Source organism: Agelaius phoeniceus, unplaced genomic scaffold (genome assembly GCF_051311805.1).
Source record: "Agelaius phoeniceus isolate bAgePho1 unplaced genomic scaffold, bAgePho1.hap1 Scaffold_403, whole genome shotgun sequence".
Taxonomy (NCBI): Eukaryota; Metazoa; Chordata; class Aves; order Passeriformes; family Icteridae; genus Agelaius; species Agelaius phoeniceus.
The window spans coordinates 20263-34485 of record NW_027509989.1 but is presented as its reverse complement, the minus strand read 5'-3'; the positions used below and the strand labels follow the sequence as shown (position 1 = coordinate 34485).

General features: G+C 56.4%; 1 protein-coding gene and 1 long non-coding RNA gene across 2 annotated transcripts; both read right to left on the bottom strand.

Annotated features, from left to right (window-relative positions):
• Positions 1-244: 244 nt before the first annotated feature.
• Positions 245-2810, bottom strand: LOC143693212 (aliphatic sulfonates import ATP-binding protein SsuB 2-like). Its single transcript, XM_077173215.1, has 2 exons — positions 2637-2810; positions 245-919 (listed from the first exon to the last, which is right to left on the bottom strand). The coding sequence occupies exons 1-2, from the start codon at positions 2754-2756 to the stop codon at positions 605-607; spliced, it is 435 nt and encodes a 144-aa protein (XP_077029330.1). The 5' UTR covers positions 2757-2810; the 3' UTR covers positions 245-604.
• Positions 2811-4243: 1433 nt separating this feature from the next.
• On the bottom strand, positions 4244-7853 carry LOC143693213 (uncharacterized). The gene is made up of 6 exons (XR_013180723.1): positions 7765-7853; positions 6851-6886; positions 6007-6033; positions 5217-5252; positions 4762-4794; positions 4244-4380 (listed from the first exon to the last, which is right to left on the bottom strand). It is a non-coding gene; the product is annotated as an uncharacterized LOC143693213 (long non-coding RNA).
• Between the last annotated feature and the right edge of the window lie 6370 nt (positions 7854-14223).

Below are 14223 nucleotides of genomic sequence, written 5' to 3'. Positions count from 1 at the left end.
AGTGTCCCCCCTGTCCCCATGCTCAGTGTCACAGTCCCTGTCCCCAGTGTCCCCATGCTCAGTGTCACAGTCCCTGTCCCCAGTGTCCCCAGTGTCCCCAGTGTCCCCAGTGTCCCCACTGTCCCCATCCCCGGTGTCACAGTCCCTGTCCCCATTGTCCCCGCTGTCCCCATCCCCGGTGTCACAGTCCCTGTCCCCAGTGTCCCCAGTGTCCCCATCCTCAGTGTCCCCAGTGTCCCCATCCCCGGTGTCACAGTCTCTGTCCCCATTGTCCCCAGTGTCCCCATGCTCAGTGTCCCCGCTGTCCCCATCCCTGGTGTCACAGTCTCTATCCCCAGTGTCCCCATGCTCAGTGTCCCCGCTGTCCCCATGCTCAGTGTCACAGTCCCTGTCCCCAGTGTCCCCATGCTCAGTGTCACAGTCTCTATCCCCAGTGTCCCCGCTGTCCCCATCCCCAGTGTCACAGTCTCTATCCCCAGTGTCCCCAGTGTCCCCGTGCTCAGTGTCCCCAGTGTCCCCATGCTCAGTGTCACAGTCTCTATCCCCATTGTCCCCGCTGTCCCCATGCTCAGTGTCACAGTCCCTGTCCCCAGTGTCCCCATGCTCAGTGTCCCCCTCTGTCCCCATGCTCAGTGTCACAGTCCCTGTCCCCAGTGTCCCCATCCTCAGTGTCCCCGCTGTCCCCATGCTCAGTGTCACAGTCCCTGTCCCCATTGTCCCCAGTGTCCCCATCCTCGGTGTCCCCCGCTGTCCCCCAGGGGAGGCTCCTCAGCTCCTCGGGGCTCCCCAGCTCCCGCAGCCGCCCCCCCTCCAGCAGTGCCACCCTCGGTGCCAGCTGTGCCAGGGCCACCCTCGCTGTCACCAGCAGCACCGCCGGGCCCTGCCCTGGCCCGCGGCCACGCAGCAGCTCCTGCTCCACCTGCGGGGACACAGCGGGGACAGGGGCACACGGGGGGACACGGGGGGACACGGTGGGGATGGGGGGCACGGGGGGAGAGCAGGGACCCAGAGCGTGGGGACACGTGGGGCCAAAGGGACATCGGGACTGGGCTGGCGCGGGACAAGGTGACATGAGGAGGTGGGGACCCAGGGGACACACGGGGAGCGTCCTGGGGGATTTGGTGGCCCAGGGGACCTGGCACAGGAGAGCCCAGGGGACACAGGGATGGGAACAGAGGGGACACGGGGCATAGGGGGGACACAGGGATTGGGGACCCAGGGGACACAGGGATGGGAACAGAGGGGACACGGGGCATAGGGGGGACACAGGGATTGGGGACCCAGGGGACACAGGGATTGGGGACCCAGGGGACCCAGGGGACACAGGGAGTGAGGACCCAGGGGACAGGGGGACCCAGGGGACCCAGGGGACACGGGAAATGGAGCCCCAGGGGACAGGGGGACCCAGGGGACACGGGGCCTATGGGGGACACGAGGATTGGGGACTCAAAGGACGTGGGGAATGGGGACCCAAAGGACATGGGGACAAGGAAGGGACCCAGGGGATCCACGGGGACCAAAGGGACACAGGGGCAGGGACACAGGGAGTTTGGACACCTGGAGAGCCCAGGGGACATGGGGGACAGCAGCCAAGGGGACACAGGGAGTGGGGACCCAGGGGACCCAGGGGACACAAGGACTTATGGGGGTCACAGGGATTGGGGACCCAAGGGACACAGGGAGTGGGGACCCAGAGGACAGGGAGACCCGAGGGACCCAGGGGACACAGGACATATGGGGGACACAGGGAGTGGGGACCCAGGGGACGCAGGGGACCCAGGGGACACAGGGACGGGGCTGTGGGACACAGGGGACCCAGGGGACGGGGACACAGGGGACACAGGGACGGGGACACAGGGACACAGGGGACCCAGGGGACACAGGGACGGGGCTGTGGGACACAGGGACGGGGCTGTGGGACACAGGGGACCCAGGGGACGGGGACACAGGGGACACAGGGACGGGGCTGTGGGACACAGGGGACGCAGGGGACACAGGGCCGGGGCTGTGGGACCCAGGGGACGCAGGGGACACAGGGACGGGGCTGTGGGACACAGGGGACGCAGGGGACACAGGGACGGGGCTGTGGGACACAGGGGACCCAGGGGACACAGGGACGGGGCTGTGGGACGCAGGGGCCGGGGCTGTGGGACCCAGGGGACACAGGGACAGGGACACAGGGACGGGGCTGTGGGACCCAGGGGACACAGGGCCGGGGCTGTGGGACACAGGGGACCCAGGGGACAGGGCTGTGGGACACAGGGGACCCAGGGGACACAGGGACGGGGCTGTGGGACACAGGGACGGGGCTGTGGGACACAGGGGACACAGGGCCGGGGCTGTGGGACGCAGGGACGGGGCTGTGGGACCCAGGGGACACAGGGACGGGGACACAGGGACACAGGGACGGGGCTGTGGGACACAGGGGACGCAGGGGACGGGGCTGTGGGACGCAGGGCTGGGGCTGTGGGACCCAGGGGACCCAGGGGACGCAGGGCCGGGGCTGTGGGACACAGGGGACAGGGCTGTGGGACCCAGGGGACCCAGGGGACACAGGGCCGGGGCTGTGGGACACAGGGGACACAGGGGACACAGGGACGGGGACACAGGGACACAGGGCCGGGGCTGTGACCCACCTGGCACCGGGTGACGGGGTCGAGTGCCCTCGTGGGCTCATCCAGCACCAGCACCTGGGGGTTCCTGAGCAGCGCCCGGGCCAGCGCCACCCCTTGTGCCTGTCCCCCTGAGAGCTGCATCCCCCGTGGGCCCACCTCTGGGGACAGAGGGGACACCGTGGGGACACCGCGGGGACACTGGGGAGCTGCACCCACTGTGCCCTGTTCTCTGGGGACATTGAGGGGACACTGTGGGGACACCATGAGGACACCATGGGGACACCACGGGGACACCACAGGGACACCATGGGGACACCACGGGGACACCGTGGGGACACCATGGGGACACCATGGGGACATAATGGGGACACAGTGGGGACACAGTGGGGACACCGTGGGGACACAGTGGGGACATTGCAGGACACACCGGGGAGCTGCACCCACTGTGCTCTGTGCTCTGGGGACACCATGGGGACACCACGGGGACATTGCGGGGACACACTGGGGACACACAGGGACACTGTGGGGACACCATGGGGACATTGTGGGGACACGATGGGGACACTGTGGGGACACCATGGGGACATTGTGGGGACACTGCGGGGACATTGCAGGGCACACTGGGGAGCTGCACCCACTGTGCCCTGTGCTCTGGGGACACCATGGGGACACACAGGGACACCATGGGGACACCATGGGGACATAATGGGGACACCATGGGGACACCATGGGGACACTGCGGGGACACCACGGGGACACTGTGGGGACACCATGGGGACACTGCGGGGACACCACGGGGACACAGTGGGGACACAGTGGGGACACCGCGGGGACACAGTGGGGACACCGCAGGGACACCATGGGGACACAATGGGGACATTGCGGGGACACCGTGGGGACACCATGGGGACACTGTGGGGACACACTGGGGAGCTGCACCCACTGTGCTCTGCGCTCTGGGGACAGGGAGGGGACAGGGAGGAGGCAGAGAGGGGACAGCAAGGGGACAACAATGGGACACTGTGGGGACACCATGGGGACACTGAGGGGACACCATGGGGACATAATGGGGACACATTGGGAAAAGTAGGGAGACCAAGGGGACACTTTGGCCACATTACTGGGACACTTTTAGGACATCTTTGGGACACGCTGGGGACACCGCAGGGGGACACCTGCTGTACCTGAGTTGTGGGAACAGCAGGGGACACCATGGGGACACTGTGGGGACACTGTGGGGACACTGTGGGGACACCACGGGGACACCATGGGAACACACAGGGACACTGTGGGGACATTGCGGGGACACTGAGGGGACATTGAGGGGACACCATGGGGACACTGTGGGGACACTGTGGGGACACTGTGGGGACACTGTGGGGACACTATGGGGACACTATGGGGACACCATGGGGACACCATGGGGACATAATGGGGACACCATGGGGACACTGCGGGGACACCATGGGGACACAGTGGGGACACCACGGGGACACCACGGGGACACTGTGGGGACACCATGGGGACACAGTGGGGACACTGCGGGGACACAGTGGGGACACAGTGGGGACACCATGGGGACACTGAGGGGACACTGAGGGGACACCGAGGGGACATGCTTTGCTGAAGGTTTTATTAAATATTGATTATGAATGATTGATTATTGATCACTGATTATCAGATTATTGGTTATCGGTTATCGATTATCGATCCTTCCGGGGCCATGCCCAGGGCGGCTCTGCAGGGACGATCAAATCCTGGCGGCCTGAGCGGGACAGGAGAGAGTGACCCCGGAGTGACCCCGGAGTGACCCCGGAATGACCCCGGAATGACCCCGGTGTGACCCCGGAGTGACCCCGGGGACAGCACAGGGACATCCCCTGTCCCCAGAGGGCCCCAAACCCCCCAGAGCCCCCCAGTCCATACTGGTCCATACTGGTCCATACTGGTCTATACTGGTCTATACTGGTCTATATTCATCTGTACTGGTCTATACGGGTCCATACTGGTCCATACTGGTCCATAATGGTCCACACTGGTCTATACTGGTCTGTACTGGCCTATACTGGTCTATACTGGTCCATACTGGTCCATACTGGTCTATACTGGTCTATACTGGTCCATACTGGTCTATACTGGTGCCCACCTCAACTTTCTTGGCTCCGAATCCTTTTGGTTTCTGCAGAGAGAGGGGAGAGGAACCGGGGTCACTGTGGGGTCACCCAGTACAGCCCAGTACAGCCCAGTATAACCCAGTATAACCCAGTGTAACCCAGTATAACCCAGTGTAACCCAGTATATCCCAGTATAACCCAGTATAACCCAGTATAACCCAGTGTAACCCAGTATAACCCAGTATAACCCAGTATAACCCAGTATAACCCAGTGTAACCCAGTATATCCCAGTATAGCCCAGTGTAACCCAGTATAACCCAGTGTAACCCAGTGTAACCCAGTGTAACCCAGTATAACCCAGTATAACCCAGTACAGCCCAGTATAACCCAGTGTAACCCAGTATAACCCAGTGTAACCCAGTATAACCCAGTCCCTCCCAGTCCCTCCCAGTCCCTCCCAGTCCATCCCAGTATCCCCAGTCTCACCTTGATGCAGCCCCCGATGCCTCCCACGATCCCGGACTGCAGGGGCAGAGCAAAGGATGGGACTGGGATGGACTGGGATGGACTGGGAGGGACTGGGAGGGACTGGGAGGGACTGGGAGGGAACTGGGAGGGACTGGGAGGGACTGGGAGGGAACTGGGATGGACTGGGAGGGACTGGGAGGGACTGGGAGGGACTGGGATGGACTGGGATGGACTGGGAGGGACTGGGATGGACTGGGATGGACTGGGAGGGACTGGGATGGACTGGGAGGGAACTGGGATGGACTGGGAGGGACTGGGAGGGACTGGGAGACACTGGGGGACTTACGGAATTGGGAATTTGAGGATTTGGGGATTTAGGATTTGGGATTTGGGGATTTGGGGATGTGGGGATTTGGGGGATTTGGGATTTGCTGATTTAGGATTTGGGGATTTGTGATTTGGGGATTTGGGGGATTTGGGGATTTGGGGGATTTTGGGATTGGAATTTGGGGGTTTGGGGATTTGGGGATTTGGGGGTTTTGGGATTGAGGCATTTGGGATTTGCTGATTTGGGATTTGTGGATTTGGGATTTCGGGGATTTGGGATCTGGGGATTTGGGGATTTGGCGATTTGGGGATTTGGGGATTGGGGGATTGGGGGATTGGGGTTTTGGGATTTGGGGATATCGGGATTTGGGATTTGGGAGATTTGGGGATTTGGGGATTTGAGGTTTGGGATTTGGGGATTGGGGGATTTGGGGATTTGGGATTTGGGGATTTGGGGTTTGGGATTTGGGGATTTTCCCACCTGGCCGTCCCCGATGCCGCCGATTTGCTGTGGGGAGAGCAGGAGATGTGCCCGGGGTCACTGGGGCGTCACCATTGCCCCCAGTGCCCCCAGTATCCCCCAGTATCCCCCCAGTGCCCCCAGTGCCTCCCAGTGCCCCCCAGTATCCCCCAGTATCCCCCAGTGCCCCCAGTGCCCCCCAGTGCCCCCCATTGCCCCCCAGTATCCCCCAGTGCCCCCAGTGCCCCCCAGTGCCCCCCAGTGCCCCCAGTATCCCCCAGTATCCCCCCAGTGCCCCCCAGTGCCCCCCAGTGCCCCCCAGTGCCCCCAGTGCCCCCAGTATCCCCCAGTATCCCCCCAGTGCCCCCCAGTGCCCCCCAGTGCCCCCAGTGCCCCCCAGTCCATCCCAGTGCCCCCCAGTGCCCCCAGTGCCCCCCAGTATCCCCCAGTATCCCCCCAGTGCCCCCAGTGCCCCCCAGTATCCCCCAGTATCCCCCCAGTGCCCCCAGTGCCCCCAGTGCCCCCAGTGCCCCCAGTGCCCCCCATTGCCCCCCAGTATCCCCCAGTGCCCCCAGTGCATCCCAGTGCCCCCCAGTATCCCCATTTCCCCCAGTGCCCCCAGTGCCCCCAGTATCCCCCACTATCCCCTCAGTGCCCCCCAGTGCCCCCAGTCCATCCCAGTCCATCCCAGTCCCTCCCAGTCCCTCCCAGTCCATCCCAGTCCCTCCCAGTCCCTCCCAGTCCATCCCAGTCCCTCCCAGTCCCTCCCAGTCCATCCCAGTCCCTCCCAGTCCCTCCCAGTCCATCCCAGTCCCTCCCAGTCCCTCCCAGTCCCTCCCAGTATCCCCAGTTTCCCCAGTCTCACCCCAGCACAGATCACTCCGCTGCCCTCCATGTTGGCCTGGGCAGGGACAGCAAAGGTTGGGCAGGGGAGGAGATCAATGGGATCAGTGGGATCAGTGGGATCAATGGGATCAATGGGATCAATGGGATCAGTGGGATCAATGGGATCAATGGGATCAGTGGGATCAGTGGGATCAATGGGATGGGATCAGTGGGATCAATGGGATCAATGGGATCAATGGGATCAGTGGGATCAATGGGATGGGATCAATGGGATCAATGGGATCAATGGGATCAGTGGGATCAGTGGGATCAGTGGGATCAGTGGGATCAATGGGATCAATGGGATGGGATCAGTGGGATCAATGGGATGGGATCAATGGGATCAGTGGGATCAGTGGGATCAGTGGGATCAATGGGATGGGATCAATGGGATCAATGGGATCAGTGGGATCAATGGGATCAGTGTGATCAATGGGAGGGGATCAATGGGATCACGGGGATCAATGGGATCAGTGGGATCAATGGGATCAATGGGATCAGTGGGAACGGATCAGTGGGATCAGTGGGATCAATGGGATCAATGGGATCAATGGGATCGATGGGGAGCCCCAAAATGATGGGATGAGAACAATGGGATCAATGGGATCAATGGGATGGGATCAATGGGATCAATGGAATAGGATTAATGGATTGGGATCAATGGGATGGGATGGGATGGGATGGGATGGGATCCATGGGATCAGTGGGATGGGATCAGTGGGTTGGGATAATGGGATAATGGGATAATGGGATAATGGGATCAGTGGGATAATGGGATAGGATGTGGTCCAGGGCATGGGATGCCATGGGAGTTTTGGGGAGCCCCCCAAGGGTGGGCTGGGATTTCTGGGGAGCCCCCAGGCCTGAGCCCAGCGCGGGGCCCTGCAGCCTCACCTGGCTCTGATCGGGCAGGCACAGCAGGATGGAGAAGAGCAGGGCCACGCTGAGCACAGCCACCTTCATCTTCCTCTGGCTCTGGGCAGCGCTGCCTGAGGCTGCAGCAGGTGAGGAGCACCTTTATCCCTGCCGGGACTCCTCCCTGCACCCTCCCTGCCAGCCCCCAGGCCAAAGCCCGGCTTGGCACAGCCCCCAGCCCTGGCCACAAGCCCAGCCCTGGCACAGAGTCCACCCCACCCCACCTGTGGCACGGATCCAGCCCCCTTGCCCGGCATCCCTCCAGCTTCCTGCACGGGGCAGCTGCCCCTGGAAGGGCCCAGGCCCCTGGGGGGCCAAGGGGGGCAGGCAGGGAGCCAAAGGTACCTGGGGACCCTGTGGGGACAGCCCCCAGTCCAACACAATCCATCCTCCAACAGCCCCCAGTGCCAGATCCCCCATCTCCTGCTGCCCCTCCCCTGCCAGAGCTTTCCCCGGGGGACACCCCAGAGCTGAGCCCGGCCCCAAACCCAACATGTGGGAGAACAAGGGGAACAAGGGACATGGGATCAGGTGGCTGATTGGCATCTCAGTCACTGCAGACACTGGGGAGCACTGGGCAATGCTGAGCACCTGCAGACAAGGCTGAGGCCTGGGGAATGCCTCAGGAGTGACAATTCCCACATCCACACAACCCGATAGCCCTTTCCCTGCAGATGCCAAACCCCACCAAGCTCCATGCCCACAGCCCTGTCCGAGGGGAATATGCCCTGCCCTGCCCCTCATCCTGTCACACCTGCAGCCACCGAGCCCTCCCAGAGCACCTGGGTCATGGCCCTGGCTCTGGGCCCAGGCCAGCACTGGCCCTGAGCAGGATGTGCCCATCCCAGGCACATGGGGAAGTGGGCACCTGTCCCCAGGCAGCCACTCGGAGCTAATTGGGGTAACAGAGGTGCCCTGTGAGGAGGAGGAGGGGTGTTGGTGCCCTGCCAGCCTCTCTGACAAGCCCTGTTTACCCAGGCCCTGAGGCACCAGGAGCACATTCAGACACCTTGGGCTCCCCGGGGCTGCCTGGTGCCGGCTGCTCTGGGGGATTGGTGAGGGTGGCACGGTCGGGACGGACGGAGACGAGAGATCCCCGCAGCCAGGGCGTGGAAATTGGGGTTCATTGCACAAGGCCCGGGCGCAGGGGCCTTTTGGGATTTGGGGTTTATTGCACAGGGCCTGGGTGCAGGGGCCTTTTGGGATTTGGGGTTCATTGCACAGGGCCTGGGCGCAGGGGCCTTTTGGGATTTGGGGTTCATTGCACAGGGCCTGGATGCAGGTTGGGATTTGGGGTTCATTGCACAGGGCCTTGCTGGGATTTGGGGTTCATTGCACAGGGCCCTGCTGGGATTTGGGGTTCATTGCACAGGGCCCTGCTGGGATTTGGGGTTCATTGCACAGGGCCCTGCTGGGATTTGGGGTTCATTGCACAGGGCCCTGCTGGGATTTGGGGTTCATTGCACAGGGCCCTGCTGGGATTTAGGGTTCATTGCACAGGGCCCTGCTGGGATTTGGGGTTTATTGCACAGGGCCCTGCTGGGATTTGGGGTTCATTGCACAGGGCCCTGCTGGGATTTGGGGTTTATTGCACAGGGCCCTGCTGGGATTTGGGGTTCATTGCACATGGCCCTGCTGGGATTTGGGGTTCATTGCACAGGGCCCTGCTGGGATTTGGGGTTTATTGCACAGGGCCCTGCTGGGAGCTGCAGCCACAGCCCGGAGCAGGCCCCAGAGGACAGAGGGGCAGAGAGGATGAGAGGGTGAGAGAGTAAAAGGGGTAAGAGAATAAACGGGGTCAGAGCTGAGGCAAGAGGGGCAGGAGCTCAGAGCAAGGGTGCAAAGTTCCCGTTCCAATACCATAAATCATCTCCTGTGTTGAATATTCTGATTCTCACTGACCAGTCCAGTACAAGACACAAATCCTGTAGCATTTCCATCCAGCCTAGAGGAATCACTACATTACCTCACTGTGTTCCATTTTAACCCCTAAAATCTCCTCTTTGGGCCCCTCCTGCAGGCTCTGCTCTGACCCTTGGGCCCGTCTGCCAGCAGGGGCTGCTGCTCCATCCAAAGGGGATTCACCTTCAGCCCATCCACACCGAGCTTTTCCCCTTGTTCAGTACCTGAGGGAGCTCAGAGCTTGATTCCATCCCAATCTCGCTTACAGTTCCCATGTTCCCCAAATCTCTTGCCAGGCACTCACATTGATATTCTATTGATATTCTATTGATATACTATTGATATTCTATTGATATTCTATTGATATTCTATTGCTATTCTATTGATATTCTATTGATATTCTATTGATATTCTATTGATATTCTATTGATATTCTATTATATTCTATTGATATACTATTGATATTCTATTGATATTCTATTATATTCTATTGATATTCCATTGCTATTCTATTGATATTATATTGATATTCTATTGATATTCTATTGATATTCGATTGATATTATATTATATTCTATTGATATTCTATTGATATTCTATTGATATTCTATTCTATTCTATTGATATTCTATTGATATTCTATTATATTCTATTGATATTCTATTGATATTCTATTGATATTCTATTGATATTCTATTGATATTCTATTGAAATTCTATTGATATTCTATTGATATCCTATTGCTATTCTATTGCTATTCTATTGATATCCTATTGCTATTCTATTGATATTCTATTGATATTCTATTGCTATTCTATTGCTATTCTATTGATATCCTATTGATATCCTATTGCTATTCTATTCTATTCTGTGGCTGAGGCTTTCCCTTTCCCTCCAGCCCAGCCCAGTCCCCCCTGCCACAGCCCCACCTCGGGGTTTTGCTGCTCAGGCTGAGCCCAGATGGCCCCAGAGTCTCTGGGCCCAGCCCGGCAGGCACAGAAGGGCTCAGAGCTCTTCAGTTCTGCTGCCCAGGGTTGGTTCTTGGTGTTTGTGGGGAAAATTCTGGCTCTGGCCTGCCCAGGTCCGTTCAGCAGGACAGGCCGGGCACTCTGCCTCCTGCGGGGGGATGGCATATTCTGTATATTTTTATTTATATTTTATATTTATATATTTATATTTATATTCATAATTTATATTTATATTTATATTTATATTTTAATTATATTTTAATTTTATTTATATTTATATTTATATTTATATTTATATTTATATTTATATTTATATTTATATTTATATTTATTAGATAATTTTTATTGTTTTATATAAATCTATGCATATTTTATATTTTCATATCCATATTATATTTATATTTATATTTATATTTATATTTATATTTATATTTATATTTATATTTATATTTATATTTATATTTATATTTGCATTTATATTTCTCTTTTATACATAATCTTATATATTTTACATATATTTGTACATATTCATATATATTTTATATTGATAATTCATTTCTACATATTTATTTCTATTTATATAATACTTATATATTCATTTTTATTTATTTGATATTTCTATTTTTTTATAAAACTCCCTGTCCAATATTCCCAATTGTTTCCATATACTTTCTTATAATCATGATATTATAATGATATAATAATATTATAATGATTTCCCAATAGCTGTGGCCCACGGTGGATACAGTAACACATAAAATAACCCATAAAATATTCACTTTAATATTTGCAGAGATCCAATCATGAAATGATATATTTATTACATATACCCGTTATTTATAATTCCCATTTTCCTGCTCCAGCCACCCACAGCCTGCACAGCACCGTTCAGGCCAGGGGTTGGTTTTCAGCTTTCTTGCAGTGCAAAATTCGGGGCCCTTTTTTCTCCTGCTGCCTTTGCTGCCCTGTTTGCCTCTCCCTGCTGGGTGAAAGCCTCTCCTTGTTTGGGGTGGGTTTGTCCTTTGCTCTGAGCCATAAAAACCCCTTGGAGCCCTTTGCTCCTTGGTTATCCAGTGAGTGACCCTGGCCCTGCCGTTCTTTTCTTCTGTATCCAAACTTGCCCCCATCTCCATTCCTTCTCCAGACTCTGCGTTTAAAAACCTTTGAGAAGCCTCGGCCCGGGGCCAAACCAGCTGTGCCTGGGATTTCAGGGCCTGGGAACAATTCCCAGCTCGGTGTGAAGGCGCAGGGCTTTGAGCAGGGTGACATTGATTGGTCACAGGGTGACAATGGAGAATTTGGGGCTTTAGAATGGGGGGGTTCGAGAGGCAAGATGGAGGAATCTGGGTGTGTCCTGAACTTCTCCTTCTCCTTCCTCTTCCTTCTCCTCCTTCTTCTCCTTCTCCTTCTCCTTCTCCTTCTCCTTCTCCTTCTCCTCCTTCCCCTTCTCCTTCTCCTTCTCCTTCTCCTTCTCCTTCTCCTTCTCCTTCTCCTTCTCCTTCTCCTTCTCCTTCTCCTTCTCCTTCTCCTTCTCCTTCTCCTTCTCCTTCTCCTTCTCCTTCTCCTTCTCCTTCTCCTTCTCCTTCTCCTTCTCCTCCTCCTTCTCCTTCTCCTTCTCCTTCTCCTTCTCCTCCTTCCCCTTCCCCTTCTCCTTCCTCTTCTCCTTCCTCTTCTCCTCCTTCTTCCTCTTCTCCTCCTTCTCCTTCTCCTTCTCCTCCTCCTCCTCCTCCTTCTCCTCCTCCTCCTCCTCCTTCTTCTCCTTCTCCTTCTCCTTCTCCTTCTCCTTCTCCTTCTCCTTCTCCTTCTCCTTCTCCTTCTCCTTCTCCTTCTCCTTCTCCTTCTCCTTCTCCTCCTCCTTCTCCTTCTCCTTCTCCTTCTCCCCCTTCTCCTTCTCCTTCTCCTTCTCCTTCTCCTTCTCCTTCTCCTTCTCCCCCTTCTCCTTCTCCTCCTCCTTCTCCTCCTCCTTCCCCTTCCCCTTCCCCTTCCCCTTCTCCTTCTCCTTCCCCTTCCCCTTCCCCTTCTCCTTCTCCTCCTCCTCCTCCTCTTCCTCCTTCTCCTTCCCCTTCCCCTCCTCCTCCTCTTCCTCTTCCTCTTCCTCTTCCTCTTCCTCTTCCTCTTCCTCTTCCTCTTCCTCTTCCTCTTCCTCTCCTTCTCCTCCTTCTTCCCCTCCATCCTCTGCTGTGATTGTGGCACTTCTGGATTGGTTTGGAGTAGGCACAGACTGTATCTACTATGGCTATTGGGAAATCATTTTAATATTATAATATCATTATCATATCATTATCATATCATTATTATTATTGTAAATGAAGCACACACGGTTTTTAGTATAAAAAGCCAACACCACCTCAAGGGCAGACCTGGGTCACTGGGGGGACACCTTGAAGGGACACAGGGACATCATGGAGGGCACGCTGGTGATGGTGACGGTGAGGGTGACGGTGATGGTGATGGTGGTCATGTGATGGTGATGGTTGTGGTGATGGTGAGGGTGACGGTGATGGTGATGGTGATGGTGATGGTGATGGTGAGGGTGATGGTGATGGTGATGGTGAGGGTGACGGTGATGGTGATGGTGATGGTGATGGTGATGGTTGTGGTGATGGTGAGGGTGACGGTGATGGTGATGGTGATGGTGATGGTGATGGTGATGGTGATGGTGATGGTGATGGTGAGGGTGATGGTGATGGTGATGGTGATTGTGACGGTGATGATGATGGTGACGGTGATGGTGAGGGTGAGGGTGACGGTGACGGTGATGGTGCTGGTGATGGTGATGGTGATGGTGCTGGTGATGGTGCTGGTGATGGTGCTGGTGCTGGTGATGGTGATGGTGATGGTGATGGTGATGGTGATGGTGATGGTGATGGTGATGGTGCTGGTGACGGTGATGGTGACGGTGACGGTGACGGTGACGGTGATGGTAACGGTGACGGTGACGGCGACGGTGATGGTGACGATGACGGTGATGGTGACGGTGCTGGTGATGGTGATGGTGACGGTGACGGTGACGGTGACGGTGATGGTGATGGTGACAGTGATGGTGACGGTGACGGTGATGGTGATGGTGATGGTGACGGTGACGGTGACGGTGACAGTGATGGTGACAGTGATGGTGACGGTGACGGTGATGGTGATGGTGATGGTGATGGTGATCATGTGATGGTGATGGTTGTGGTGATGGTGACAGTGATGGTGATGATGATGGTGATGGTGACGGTGACGGTGCTGGTGCTGGTGATGGTGACGGTGATGGTGACGGTGATGGTGATGGTTGTGGTGGTCGTGTGATGATGATGATGATGATGATGATGATGATGATGATGATGATGATGATGGTGATGATGATGATGGAGTTGAGTGCTGAGGATGGCGGTGGTGATGATGATGATGGTGATAAGTGATAAATGGTGATGATGGTGTTAAATGATAAATGGTGATGATGGTGTTTGACTTTGCGGTGATGGGGGGTGAGGCCCTGGCCAGGCTGGATTTGGGTTTGGGTTTGAGTTTGGGTTTGGGTTTGGGGTGAGGCCCTGGCCAGGCTGGATTTGGGTTTGGTTTTGGG

Bases quoted from the DNA above. Each gene is read 5' to 3' on its own strand.
- LOC143693212 (XM_077173215.1), bottom strand. From the start codon at position 2,756: ATGCAGCTCTCAGGGGGACAGGCACAAGGGGTGGCGCTGGCCCGGGCG. The intron at 920-2,636 runs GTGGGTCACAGC...GTGTCCCCGCAG, and splicing joins ACCCCGTCACCCGGTGCCAG to GTGGAGCAGGAGCTGCTGCG.